The sequence below is a fragment of the Canis aureus genome, chromosome 36 (genome assembly GCF_053574225.1).
Source record: "Canis aureus isolate CA01 chromosome 36, VMU_Caureus_v.1.0, whole genome shotgun sequence".
NCBI lineage: Eukaryota > Metazoa > Chordata > Mammalia > Carnivora > Canidae > Canis > Canis aureus.
In genome coordinates, this window is record NC_135646.1 from 13,233,512 (window position 1) to 13,247,801 (window position 14,290).

At 36.9% G+C, this 14,290-nt stretch overlaps 1 protein-coding gene across 14 annotated transcripts in view; it reads right to left on the reverse strand.

Annotated features, from left to right (window-relative positions):
• The window catches only part of UNC80 (unc-80 subunit of NALCN channel complex), a 215,487-nt gene that overhangs the window by 141,010 nt on the left and 60,187 nt on the right, over positions 1–14,290 (reverse strand). For 11 of the 14 annotated variants that reach the window (XM_077885391.1, XM_077885394.1, XM_077885393.1 and 8 more), the window contains exons 15-21: positions 13,767–13,914; positions 12,615–12,763; positions 10,271–10,437; positions 9,424–9,522; positions 5,754–5,968; positions 4,479–4,585; positions 2,615–2,711 (exon numbers count right to left, since the gene is read on the reverse strand). In XM_077885391.1, coding sequence (XP_077741517.1) covers positions 2,615–2,711; positions 4,479–4,585; positions 5,754–5,968; positions 9,424–9,522; positions 10,271–10,437; positions 12,615–12,763; positions 13,767–13,914 — 982 coding nt within the window. The remainder of the gene's footprint in view (positions 1–2,614; positions 2,712–4,478; positions 4,586–5,753; positions 5,969–9,423; positions 9,523–10,270; positions 10,438–12,614; positions 12,764–13,766; positions 13,915–14,290) is intronic. The other 3 variants (XM_077885390.1, XM_077885389.1, XM_077885384.1) reach the window with 1 other exon arrangement.

A 14,290-nucleotide genomic window follows, 5' to 3' on the forward strand; every position in this document is an offset into this window, starting at 1 on the left:
CATACAAATTGCAAAGAAGGAAGGGAAGGGAAAGAAAGCAAGGAAGGGAAGGGGAAGGGCAGCAAGGAAGAGAAGAAGGAAGGAAGGAAGGAAGGAAGGAAGGAAGGAAGGAAGGAAGGAAGGAAGGAAGGAAGGAAGGAAGGAAATAAATAAGATAGATGGGAAAAAAGGCTAAAGGAGGCTCAAAGATAAATGCTTACATGGCCAAGGGCAGGAGTTGTTGCAAATTACAATGTACTAAGATTAGCAGATAATGGGGTTTTTAAAGGTTTTTGTTTTTGTTTTTTGTTTTTTAGAATAGCTGAGGATACCTGGCTTCTGCAAAAGATTCCAAAGGAATTATCTCACAGAATACCTTTTATAATTTTTAAGGAGCCAGAGAACATGGACAAAGAATGATGTTGGCATGCAAGCTATCTTCTCTTGCCAGTCTAAAAGCACATAAAATTCCAGATATCAGTCTTAGATTTTATGGTTTTGTCTTCTAGTTACACAGAGACTATTTTACTTCAGGTATAGCTGACACAAACTGATCTCAGAGTCAGACTCTATGAATATTCCATACCAAGTCTTTCCTTTTGTGAATGAAATATAGGGAATATATAAAACATTGGCTGAAATCTGCAGGAATAGGGTAAAAATCTAGAATAAAAAAGATTTACAAGAAATTCTCATGATAACATGTTAAGAATAAGACTAAAAATATTGGCCTATTTCTTGAAGAAAGGGATGTAAGGGAATCAAAAGGAAGGTAAACAACTCAATTATGCTTTCATCCTTTTCACCAACGAGAAAAATTCGCAAATACCTAAGTGCAGAAAAGCTTTCATTAAGGAGACACCAAATGTGAGAGACCCTCCTCTGAGTTAATTCTTAGTTCCATGAAATTACATGGCGGGGCACAGAAAGAATTTACAGATGTAATCACAGTACTAGTCAAATGCCATTCAGCTAACACATTTTCCAGGAGAAGAACACTCTTTAGTGTTCAAAAAAAGCCTCATAAAAATCTATTTATAATTCTGATGTCTCTGAATGCTAGGTGTATCTTCTCTGAAATATCATGAGGAGTGAAAAGAGTCCCTAAAGACTGAAAATGACAAAGGTCTTGCTTTGTTAGGAAGTTTCTTGAAACCACAGACTAAGAAGTTTGATGTATGTCCTAGCCAAATTCTGTAAGAGATAATGAGATAAAAAAAAAAGTAATCAAAGGAATCACTGTGGTTTCATGAAGAATACACTATATTGAACTAAGCTGCATATTTCCTTTAGACAGAGTTATAAAGATGTGAGATATTTCCTGGTAAAATCTGATGTTTTTATAATGAAATGGGAGAGTGTTTGCTAATTGCTAGTAAACTAAGTATATGGTTGTCTGAAAATTATACCCACAAATTGTTAATTAATAAAAGTCAACTAGAAGTATCACAGGAGTTATATATTTGTATTTGACCTGTCAGTAATAATATTAACAGTTTGGATGAAAACAGGGAAATGTGTGTCTCTGCAGATGAATCCTTATAGCACAATTGTAAAAAAGAAAAAAATTCTAAATTCAACTTGGTTTGGGTTCTCAAGAGACCTTTCCTGGGCATGTGACTTAACCACCTCCCAAGTTAATGAAATAATACATTTTATCTTTTTTGAGATGAAGAATTAATAATGGCTATACCAAAATATAGCATGGTATTCACTCATGTGGAGGTGAGCTAGTAAAAGTTAATCCAAATTCAGTACAAGCCAACTATGAGATATAAAACTTTATAATGCAACCTTAAATTGTGCTCATACACTTGCTGTATCCCTAGAGCTTAATAGTTACACTATTTATTACACAGATTGAAGTCAGATATGATGTATTGCATTCCATCTGAAGCTCCACATTTTGTAAAGTATATCATCTAATTGGAACACTAAATAAAATGGAATCAGGATGGTGATGGGTCTAGAGACTCTTCCATGTAAGGGGAAAAAAAGGAATCAACAATGTTCAACCAGCGGCAGTGAGATCAAAAGAGAGAATGTGAAATAGATAAAAGGCAAAACTAGCAGTGTGTGTGTGTGTGTGTGTGTGTGTGTGTGTGTGGCCAAGGTTGTTTAACTGGGACCAGTGAAATCAAATTTATGGATGAGTATACTTTTGGGATATTAGGAAAGATTGTCTAACAATTTCTAACAATTAATACTGTTTAGTTCTGGAATAGGCTGCTTTGTGAAGTAATAGACTCCCCTTCGGTGGAAGTGTTCAGAGGGTGGCTGGCCACCTCTCAGGGATATAATGTACAGAATTCCTAAGTAGATAGGTAGATGGAAATCTGAAGGTTCTTTAAAGCTCTTAGATTTTAATAAAGGATAGACACTGAAGAAGAGACTGTCTCTCACTCTTCTTTGTAAATCTAGTATCTACCATGGAACGAGGAACACAGTAGGGCTTCCATAAATGTGTGTTGAACAAAATTGATAAGATATTGAGAAGCTATATATAGCAGTACAACACACACACGAGAAATGAATATGAAATAGATGGAAATAGAAAACGGACCACTCTATCCAATCAAATTTTTGTTCTGTGTGTTGAAAATCAGATGTAATTCTTAGGCTGCACAACATTTACCAAGACGCTTGAAGAAATTCTCCTCTTCATCTCTTCCGTTTTCCATTCCACTCCCTGGTCCACCTTCGGAAAGCTTCACTGCACTGGTAAATTTGACCTGAGAAAAAAAGGCAACTCTTTGTGTTTATACTAACCCTTGCCTTGAAAAATAAGTTGTTTGTAATATGAAGATTACTTTAGTTTTCTGACTTCCCCATCTGGTTAGTCAGTCAGTATGGTTTATTCCAGTGTACGAGAAAAGATATCACTTATGAGTAATTTGAAGGAGGATCTAGTCATAGATTGAAAGTAAATAATCAGGCACCATGAAAATAATTCAGTGAATATATGAGATATTCTTAGAGTTTAATTCTGATAAAATCCAAACTCAAATTCCTGAACAGCAAACCATTTTAATCCTTTACAAACAACACCACAGTTGTTTCTTTATGAAAAAACAAGTATAAATTAATTCATAAAATACTCTATAATTAAAGTAAAATAACATATCTGGGTTTTTTTTTCCTAAGAATTAAAATGTGCTCTAGATCTTGCCTTTAGGCCAAAAGTACTTAAACTTTTCAGCAAGCAAGGAGGCTACAGACCTCAATATTAGGCCAATTTTTTAGCAAAAAGGATGTGAAAGAGGAGTTGTATTTTCTAAATGTCTTATAAGGTTGATATATTTTTTATAATTTCAAAATATTACTATTAAGACAGAAGAAAACTTGTTTTTAGTGTGATTCAAAGCAGAAAGAATAGAAGCAAATGATCTGAATGTAAAGAAATATAACTCTTACCATACACTGGAAATTATAGTGACCAGGCCATGGATCATGCACAGGGAAGGCTCTTGTAGTAAATGGATTTCATCATTACCTTTTCCGAATAGTATGCTGCTACAATGCTTAAGTATTATGAAGAAGCACTTAATGAAAAAAATCATCCTGAATTTCTTTATCCTTTTCAATAGGGAGAATGGTTAAGCTAGTTACAAAAGCAGTAGAAAGAGGATGAAGTGTGTGTATGTGTATGTGTATATGTGTGTGTGTGTGTGTGTGTGAATACATAAAGAGAATCATTAGAAAATTATTGCATCCTATTGCATTCCTATGACAAGAATTTCACATACACATTAAAAGTTAAAAATAGGTGGGAAATACCAATTTGGAAGCCTTTCATTTCTTTTTCTTGTCCAATTGCTGTGGCTAGGATTTCCAGTACTATGTCAAATAAAAGTGGTGAGAGTGGACATTTGCAACAACATGGATGGATAGAGAGGGTATAATCTACATGAAATAAGCCAGTCAGAGAAAGATAAATGAGTTCACTCAAGTAGAATCTAAAAACCAAAACAACAAAAAAAGAGACTTAACAAAATAACAGACTCTTAACTGTAGAGAACAAATTGGTGGTTGCCAGAGGGGCAACCAGTGGTAGGAATAAGTGATGGGGATTAAAGTACACTTATGGTGATGAGCACTGGGTAAATGCATAGAATTACTGAATGACTATATTGTACACCTGAAAACAATATAACACTGTCCATTAATTATACTGGAATTAAAAAATAATGACTAAAAATAAATAAAATATAAAGTTAAAACATTATAATAGCTGGGAAATAATACCTATGTATATCTATAGATCTGCATTATAATCTTATGTAAATTTTTTGTTACTCTTTTCTTCTTTTCCGTAATAGCCTACTACTTAGATATCTTAGTTTTCATTGCTCATTTAAGTTTCCAAACTTCATTCAATTTGAAGACAGTTTCTGCAACTCTTTCTTGTTTGGCCCCTCCAGGTGGTTAGCATTTCTTGGTCCTGACATTTTTCTATCAGCGACTCCAACATTCTCTTACATAAGCAATGTCCTGTTTACCTTGGAGCTTTGCCTGATGAAAGACAGGCGGTCCACAGAGCTGATGTCCAGAAGGTCCTCCACGCCATCTGCTAGGCCTGAGAGGGAAGACCGCTTCAGCCAGTTCCCTATTTAATAATTTTTGAAAAGTTAGGCCAGTATAGCATTTTCTCCCAAATGAATTAAACACAAATGTCAGCATGTGCTAAAAAAGTAATGAAAGTTACATGGCTTGATGTAAATTGAAGTGAAAACAAATGATTTTCAAAATGTACATGCTTTGAATATTCAGTATGGGATTATAAAATAACAAGACTGAGTAAAACCAGGACAAAATGAATTTTGGCTTCTTTGGTGAATAAAACCACAATCCATCCGGTTCTCCTTGACACTTTTCACATGTTCCAGTTAAGTCCTGTTGGTTTTAGCTCCAAGGTATTTCTCAAATCTGCCCACTTCTCTGTACATAGTCACCAGCCAGTCTAAGCTTCCATTACTTATGCCTGGACTACTAGACAGCTTTCTATCTGGTCTCTCTTAACCACTTGTGCTCCCTCCAGTATGTTGTCCATGCAGTGATCTTCTAGAAAAAGTTAACCTGCTTGCATTATTCCCTTGCTCAACATCCACCTGGGCTATATAGGGCAGTAGGACAAAGAGCCAACCTTACCTGCAAGGTTCACATGCTCTATCTACTCTCTATTGCTCTATCATAGTCATGCAGGCACTCTTCTCCTCATCTCAATTCTTCTGCTTCCCTTCCTCCTAATACTTTTACAAATCTTATTGCTACCACTTAGAGTGCTCTCCTTCTTCCTTCCCCTAAGTACACTGAAGATCTTAATTTCATTTCCTCCAGGAAGCCTTCTCTGATCTTGGTCTCCTCCTCCCCATTTAGGTTCAATCTCATTGCATGCTTTCATAGCACAACATATACTTCCTTCATAAAATTCATAGTTTGCAACTACACTTAGTTGTAGGATTATCTGCTTTAGTGATTGTCACCCCTAGTAGATTTTTAAGTTCAGCAAAATTGGGCAACTATGCAATTTTGCTCATCATTGAATTCCTGATGCCTAGAATCAGAGTGTTTGCACACCATAATGCACATAGGAGTTTGATAAATATCTGCTGAAAAAAGATGAATGAATGAAGGAATGAATGAGCCAACTTAAGCCTTGTGACTTGAAGGCTTTCCCTTTTCTCTGCCCTACTATGCATTGCTTTGTTTTGATTATGAGTTGATCTGAGGACATGGCAAGGAATAAGAGAATCCATAAATAAATACAGACATACTTTTACCTATGGGGAGTTTAAGTTTCTTCCGGAGGGAAATTCTGCGGGACCGTGAGCGGGTGCGGCGGTCAGAAGTGGTCCCTGAATGGGCAGTAGTGCATTCTGAAGTATCCTGCTCAGACTGGCTGCTGGTGTCACTTGCTGCACTCTGGGATTTGAACATCTTGCGCCAGAAATCTTTACGCCCCAGGTTTCCCCCTTGCATTTGTTCATCACTGAATGAAAGCAAGCAGAGGGTAGAGTTAAACGTCTGACAATGCATGTGAAGTTCTCTTAAATTTCTTTCAACTTCCTCCCAATGACATTTAGGCAAATCATGCAGTACGATCTTTGATGGACTGGGGTTTAGGATGAGTCAGAGGGGGAGTGGAAGGAGTGAGACCAAGGTTGACTCTGAGGTCTTCCCGAAAACAGTCATGTCTTAGCTGTCAAATAATGGTAATCATTTTTCCCCAGCCTTAATAAAAAGACCAAATATTATCACACATATTCATCTGCAGGTGTGAGTCACAATATCAGAAGCACTTATGTCTAAATATTTTACTTTTTTTTTTGAAGTTCCCAGAGGCTTGTGCAGTACCGTATCTCACTCTCCACCTCCACCCCAGTATAGTATAATTCTCAGCACTAAATAAACTCACAAGTGATATTTCAATAAATGCATAAGTGAAATACAACCACACTCAGGGGGTTTATCATCCTACAATTGTTTACTAATTGTGCAGAGGTTCATCTCATTAGGCACTGGTTGGTTGGGGGAAGGTCATTTGAAACAAGATCCCTATTTTTACTCACTAAATTGGTAAAGATCAAAAGGGGGAAAATAGAAAGCAATTGGTTACTATCATACTGCCAGGGATGAGATAGAGAGATTCGACCTTTCTGGAAGGTAACTTAGTAATATGTTATCCAAAACCAATATCTACAGCCATGACAGAGAAATCCAATGTCCAGGAAGCTATCCCGAGGAAATACGGGACAACATACTAACGTCTAGACACAAAATGATCAAATGCTCATGAGAAACTATGGGTCAACACTGAAAAACTGGAAGCAATCTAATTTTAAACTCTATAGAGAAACAGTTAAATTATAGAACTTCTGTATGATGGAATATTCTATAGCCATTAAAGTCTCATTTAAGAAGATTACTGATATAGGGAATGTTAAAATATATTGCAAAGTTAGAAGACAGTTAATCAATGGGTGAAATAGGATAAGATCATGTTAAATAAACAAGGTACACATGCGAGGATGTGTCTGTGAGCTTGTGTATACACATGCTCAAAAATGTACCCAGCACACTAAATATTTACAGTGGTTATCTCTATTTGATGGTATTTCAATTTTAAAGTGATTTTGCTTTTGCTTTTTCTGCTTTGCCACATTTGTCAACTTGAGCAACGTATTTGGGAATTTGGAAAGAAAGGTCACAGAAAATACTTAGTTATACATGATGAAATTTGTTTATGAAATTTTAGGTAACAATTTGCCTACAAGCTTTGAGATTGAATCCAGAATCTACCCAAAATTCAATAATACTATATAAAGCAATCATTTTCTGGAGATATTTATATGAAGGTTCAGATTTTATCTCTCAAAATCCTTACAGTACTAAATACATTTTATTCTTATTTCAAACCAGGATATTCTGTTTATCATTTTTGGCATGAATTTGTGAGTTGAAATCAGTGTTTCAGAATTTGACTTCTCAGTTTGTTTTGTCTTATCAAATGATCATAGTATATGAAACATTCCTTGCCTTTGGGAAATGTGGGACACAATGATGAAGCATATGACTATATGGTCTGGGTGGGAAAACACCTCAAGAAAATGCTACATCAGCTTTATCCAATGGGTATCTCTTTTTTCAGAGAAAAGACCATGTAAAACTGCTTTTAATATTATTCAGCTAGTGTGACTTATTTTAGGAGGAAGGAGAAGAGAAAGGTCAGAAGGGGAGGGAAGGGCAGGAGAAAGAGAGGATAAAAGAGGAGCCAGGATCATCCACCTACCTTTCTTCAGTGCTAAACAGAGGATATTTGGCATGATCATCTCCTGGGGCCACTGGGATCAGGGAAAAGCTCTATATTTAACATTCCATGACATCTCTCCAAATGGAAATTTTTATGTAGAAGCACATTAAAACATGTATCTTCATTCAAGGGGAAAGAACAGACCCATGCTAAATGCAAGATATCAGGTAGTGTTTACAGAACACTGAAGAAAGAGAATATTTTGCAATCTAGAAAATGAAATCACCTATGAAGATAGATGGTTTTATTTCTAAAATCCAGTTTACCTATTAGACCATCTCATTAATCGTATTAGATTAATAGTTGCTAGTGCTACTTTGGGGGAAGGGGAATGCCTTCTTTTTCTGCTCATGCTCTGTATATAAAGACTTAGAACTACTCTTGTGGCTATTTGGCTACATAACTTGGCCTTTTATGTTATTTTTTTTCCCTTAGAGCTTATGTTTGACTTTTTATTATGTCCTTAAAGACTTCCTTAAACCTCACGTTTAAGAAAGGAAGTTAAAGGAAACAAAAACTTAATGGTAATTTCACAATTCTATCTTTTCATTGATTGCCTATCACTCATTCATTCATTGTGTAATAGGTATTAAGTGTTTACTATGGGGACCAAGTCCTAAGCATTGGGCTATAATGGTAAGCAAAAACTGACATGGTCCCTAGACTCACAGAGTTGATTTACCTTCTTTTAACTTTTCTCCAGGCACTTAGAAGCAGTCTCAAAGGTTTTGAAGGGTTAGAAGAACTATGCAGGCTTTTGTTCTTTGAAGGCTCTCCCTGCTTGTGAATTACCAAGGTCCTATTTGATGCTGATTTCCTTGACTAGAGAGAACATTTAGGTCCATAAAACCTAGAATACCCTGCAGAATTTCTGGAAGAGTAATTGTTTCATAGTAATCCAAAGTTTGGGGAAGTAAAATGGTCTATCTTAAATGATGTCCATAGTTTAAATACTGATCACACACCTTATGAGTAAATAATTCTCAAAAGAAGAATGAAGACAAATGAGCCTTGCATAGAACTGGGTTGTATGCTTAGTGTCTAGAGTAATTCTCTTATTTTCTGGAGGCACTAATTTTAATATGCTTTTGATTTTGCCATTATAAAAAGTAGAGATAAACTGATTGATTTCAGAGAACACTGGAATGGATCTCAGAAGAAGACCAAGGTGAAATGGAGTACAGTCTATGTTTTAGCTAAATCTGAGCACAAGAGAAGTTTATCTTATTTATTTTTTGGAAAAGCTTCAACAAGCACATTGACAGCCATCAATACATTGAAATTTTAAAAAGTTATAAACAAATCTAAGCAAGAAAGTAGATGACACCTCCTCCCCACCTGATACATACGCTGTTTTTCATGATTTATCCACAGAAGTATGCATGAAAAGCAGAGTAGGATAGATACTGGAAATGGGAAATGCAGGTAAGGAAGTTTCCTGAACACATAAGGTTAGTTATTTGTGACTTGGATCTATAGAGATTCGTGGCATTGGGAATGAAAAGTAAAGGGCAGGAGCAAGGCAAAGTTCAAAGATGATGACAAGCAAACAAACAGCAGTTTGGAAAATTGAATTTCTTATAGTGGGAGGCACTCAGCTCACTGCATTGGAGATAAAAATCAATGCTACTTACTGCTCTGGGGTCTGTGAGGGGCGACCAGACATGAAGCTGCGACATTCCTCAGGTGCAGAGGACACCTGGCCTTTATCCACAATGCTTCCCGCCTCTGACCTATGCAAACAGTGCAGTCCACCAATCACAACAAAGCAGGACACACCACTTCTCAACACTTCCTATACTTCATAAAGCAAAACACCCCCTATAGAAAACATATACTGCTTGCAGACTCTATGTCATCATGAGTCTATATCCTATGAAATTTATATCCTACCATTTGATTCATGTCCTACTTGCCTTATTGCCTAAGAATACCACCACAATGCAGAGTCATTAACTACAAGCAGAATTTTGAATTTAGGAATTTCTTTTAATCTCAGTAAGTGGGCATATTTTATAGAATAGGCATACAATAAATTTATATTTACTAAAAGGAAACGCAACAGGGCACTGCTCAGCAATTTGTATTTTGCCATGTTTAAAATATTACTTACTGAACGGGATATGGTATCGATAATTGCTTTTCCTCTTCGGAAAAAAATGTAAATTATCTATGGAAAAGACTAACACAGATAGCATTTCACCATACTGTTGGGAGCTATGAAGTAAAGGTCAAGTGTATGTAAGCCTGAGATCAACTGAGTTTTCATTTAGAGAGAGAGAAAGGATTTATTTGATAGTAAACACATTCTTTTTCTAAACTTCAGCTGGACCATCACCAGTAATTCCCACTTATCCAAGATAGCTCCACCATCCCTGCCCTAGAGTTACACATCATACGGGGCACCACATGGGACAGGACAACAAATTACATTCTACTGACATCAGGCAAACACTAATATTTATAGCGCAAGCTTCCAACCTTTTACTGCCTGCAGTCTTAGATTCTGATTCATTCTCCTCCACCTTTTTCCCTGGTGCCAACTTCTCAGCACTGTCAAGCAAAGCGCTAAGGGCCACTCTCCTGAAGACATTCCCGTGAGCCTCTTTGATAAATTGGACCAGCTGACGGATGTCGCAATACAGCCCCTGTTTGGATGCAAGAGGGAAAGTTGTGTGGTTAAATGGTTTTCACAGGAAGAGAGGGAGAAGTTAATTCCTTAGGCTTGGATTAGCATTAGCATCGTAAAAGGAAGACATTTACTACAAGGAAACAGATGGTATATGGTACACGGCCTTTCCATTGTTCCTCTGGCAACATTACCAAGAACCTTGCCTGTCATCCTTAGTATGAAAAAAGATGGTTACCATGCTTCATATTCAGAAAGTTGGCTGTATCATTAGAAAGACATCAATTTACACTTTAAACTGCTGGACTCCCAAGCTTTAATTTTCTCTCTTAATTACGACTTCTGAAGAGATGCCTGCAAAAAAAAGGTGATCAGAAATTTGTTTGGACTAGAAATTTCAGTTCCTCTTCAGCTTCTCCAAATTCTCTGTATCACTATGGTCAAATATGCTCAGACCTCTAGACACTTCTAGCAGAGCATAATATTCAAGGACAGTGCATTTTGTTGGACATATTTAACAAATGTGTATGTCGAAGGCCATCTGAACATGAACTTGACTATGAACTAAAGATGATGCAGGGTTATGAAAACCAATCTATCGATGAATCCACATTTAAAAATATATATGACCTTTTTTCTTGAGGTATTAACCTTTTTTTTTTTTTGAGATATTAACCTTTTCATTCAGCATTCCCCCTCTCTCTTCAAGCCGGTAGTTACTGTATTTTTTGCCTTAGGGAAGGTTCATGGCAAAGCAAGAGACAGAAGCCTCAGAAACACTTACCTTGATAGCTTTGATTTTCAAAATCTAAGATCACTGGGACAATCATGTCCATGACCCTTAAAAAAATCAGAAGGAACAGTAACAGAGGAAAACACAGAAAGTGTTTTTCGGTCCTCTGGGCAGAAAAATCTCGTGCCCTCATTGTACTCTTTAGCAGCTTGCCCGGCAGAAGGGACAAGACCCCAAAAAATGAGGGTTCCAAATTCACCAGAGCGCCCAGCCCCATGCACACAGCAGAAAGTAGTATGTGAAATAATAAGTATTGTACGGATGACTGAGACCCATGGAGCTTCTCAGGTCCTAAGTCCTACCAAAGACTTGAGATCTCTGCATGAAGTAGAGAAACCCAAGAATGTTGGGGTACAACTTTCAGCCATTCTGGTGGGATGGGGGTTCCAAGTCAAAAACTAAGATGATTTAAAGAAAATGAAGAAATAGTTATTTCTTCTATACCTAATTTTGCATTCTAAAATGGATAAAAAGTGCTCACACGTATTATAATTAACCTGTCAAAGTACTTCTTGCCATGACCAAATTAAATGCATGGATGATGCCCATGCTTTTCTCAAGCTCCAAGAACTTTGCTGAGGTGGCTTTGACAGTCAGCAAAATTAAATTCCATTTGGTTTAGAGTTTTAGTTTACCTCAAGTTATGAGAATAGTTTCAATGGTTTAGAATAGCTTAAAATGATTTCCTGGATTTAGGTAGATTAGCGGATAGTGTCAATATGTATAAGTAGGCTGATTTCTACATAGAAGTCACAATATGTAACAAATTGGTAAAATAGTGAAACATTTCTTTACTCCCCAGAGAGAACTGAATTCATCTGTTCATGTAGATTCATCAGCCTTAATCTACTTTTTGTATCCCAAACCACAATTTCCTTGGCAGCTATTAAGCACTAACTTGTTAGAGGCATGGTTCTTCTCCCGCACACTGGTGGCTTTAATGGTTTAATTAACAGAGTCATTTATGAGGAGCAGCTAAAAAATTGTGGTGTTCGATAAAAGAAAACAAAACTAATTTCAGCAGGATAGTTACATTAATTTTTAAAGTAAACGTGGTTTCAAAAATGCTTGGTATAATATTCTTTAATATTTCATGAGCTAATGGTCTGTGCTCTAGCACCTCTTTCTTTTCAAGGCCTCAAAGTACTTTGTAAGTATCTCAGCAACCACCACAGACTCTATGAGGTGGGAGAGGAAGATAAGTCAATTCTGAAGTAGTTTAATGAGTAACGAGGAGAAATGCATTATGACGCTCTACCATGAGCTACTGTTAACTTTGGGAAAATAGAGTTTAAAGTGCACACTTTTAGACTCCAAACTGGTATTTCTCAAGGCCACGACTGAGAACTTTTCCTAGAACAGAGACCAAGAACTCCTGTGGGAAGAAGAGATGAACTTCTCACCAGATTCTCAGGGCTGTGCAATTCATGCGTGGTTGAAGCGCAGCGTGTGATAAGGGATTTAAACATGGCGCTGACAACGATGCCTTCCACATTTTGGGCTGTGGATTTGTTGTCCACCGTGGTGAAGTTATTTCCAAAGCCAGCCTTGTCTGGAATGCAAAGGCACCAATTCAAGACAATGTTTCCATTAAGCTACACAAGTTAAAGAAGTAATCAAATAGATCTTCATTAAAAGTTAGTCAACTATCATACATGTGTCATATAAACCATAAAAGGCTATATTAAGTTATTTCTTCTTGGGTTCTAATTAAAATGTGTATGTTACTCAACTCAGGGTTCATACATCATTTTCATTTCATTACTGTATTGCATTTGAGTGGTATTGACGGTGTTTGATTTATCATGAATTTAGTGTTCACCGCCTCCACCCACACCACAGGTCTCTATGATGGGGTTTTCATAAAGCAATGAAGCTATGAAATGGTTGATGGGCTACCTATATTTCCATTTGCCTGTTTTTAAAAAATTCAGTATATATACATATGGTGTGTGTGTATATATATCAAAATTGCATTACTACTAGTATGTGTGTGTGTGTGTGTGTGTGTGTATATATATCTTTTATATATGTGTGTGTATATATATATATATATATATATATATATATATCTTTTCTTTCCTGTTTTGTGAAAAAAATCTCCATGCACTGAGCCTGGCACACAATAGGTACTCATTTCATATTTGTTGAACTCATGAATATACTCCCTTGTTCCTTTTTTTTTTTTTCTTCTCCCTTGTTCCTTGATTTCTGTGTTGTCATACAACAGAAAGTTGTATGAAACAGAGAGGAGTGCCATGAGTGATGGTAAGTGGACTGAGGGGCTAACAACAGTGAGGATGCCACAGCTTTACCAAATCCCCTTTGCTAAGGTTAAGTTGTCATCAGAAAGCCACCAAAATGTGTCATCATAGATGATGCTCAAGCTTTTATTTAGACCCTATTACAAACACACACACACACACACACACACACACACACACACACACACACTGTCCTCTAAATTCTATCTCCACATATTCAGGGTACCTCTGAAACTCTACCTGCTTCACCTTATAGTGATCTCTCCTGGAACTTGGCACAGCTTTACTTACTGTCAGTGACTGGCTCCATACAAAATCCTAGCAAAGCATGCAAGAAGTCCACTACATTATTGAGAGAGTCCTTGTTCACATAGTCCCTCATGGTTTGTCGGAATTGCATCTTATCTAGCTTGTATAGCTTAGTGAGGCAGTTCTGGGCCTGCAATGAAGGAAGAAAAGTGAAAAAGTCACAGGTACCAGCTTAAGATAGGGATCCATTAGTCTGAGATAGAAGCCTGCAGAAGGCAAAGGCTTCCATCCCTCCCTTCTGGCAGGTGCTGGCCACTCCTGCTAGTCCCTCTTGTCTGAGCAAGAAAAAGGCAGAGACAAGCTGAGTAGTAGGAGAGACTTTACTTTGAGAAGGGTTGCTCCAAGTAAAACCCAAGGCTAATGTCTAATGCTGGGGCCAGGGGAATTCAATCTTTTCACCAAGATCTAGATTTTAGGATCTCAGTGAAAAAAGCCCAAAGTGTTAAAAAAAAAATTAGGCAGGTTATAGAATTGGTAATCCAGGTTTAGCTCAAAGACGTTGTGCA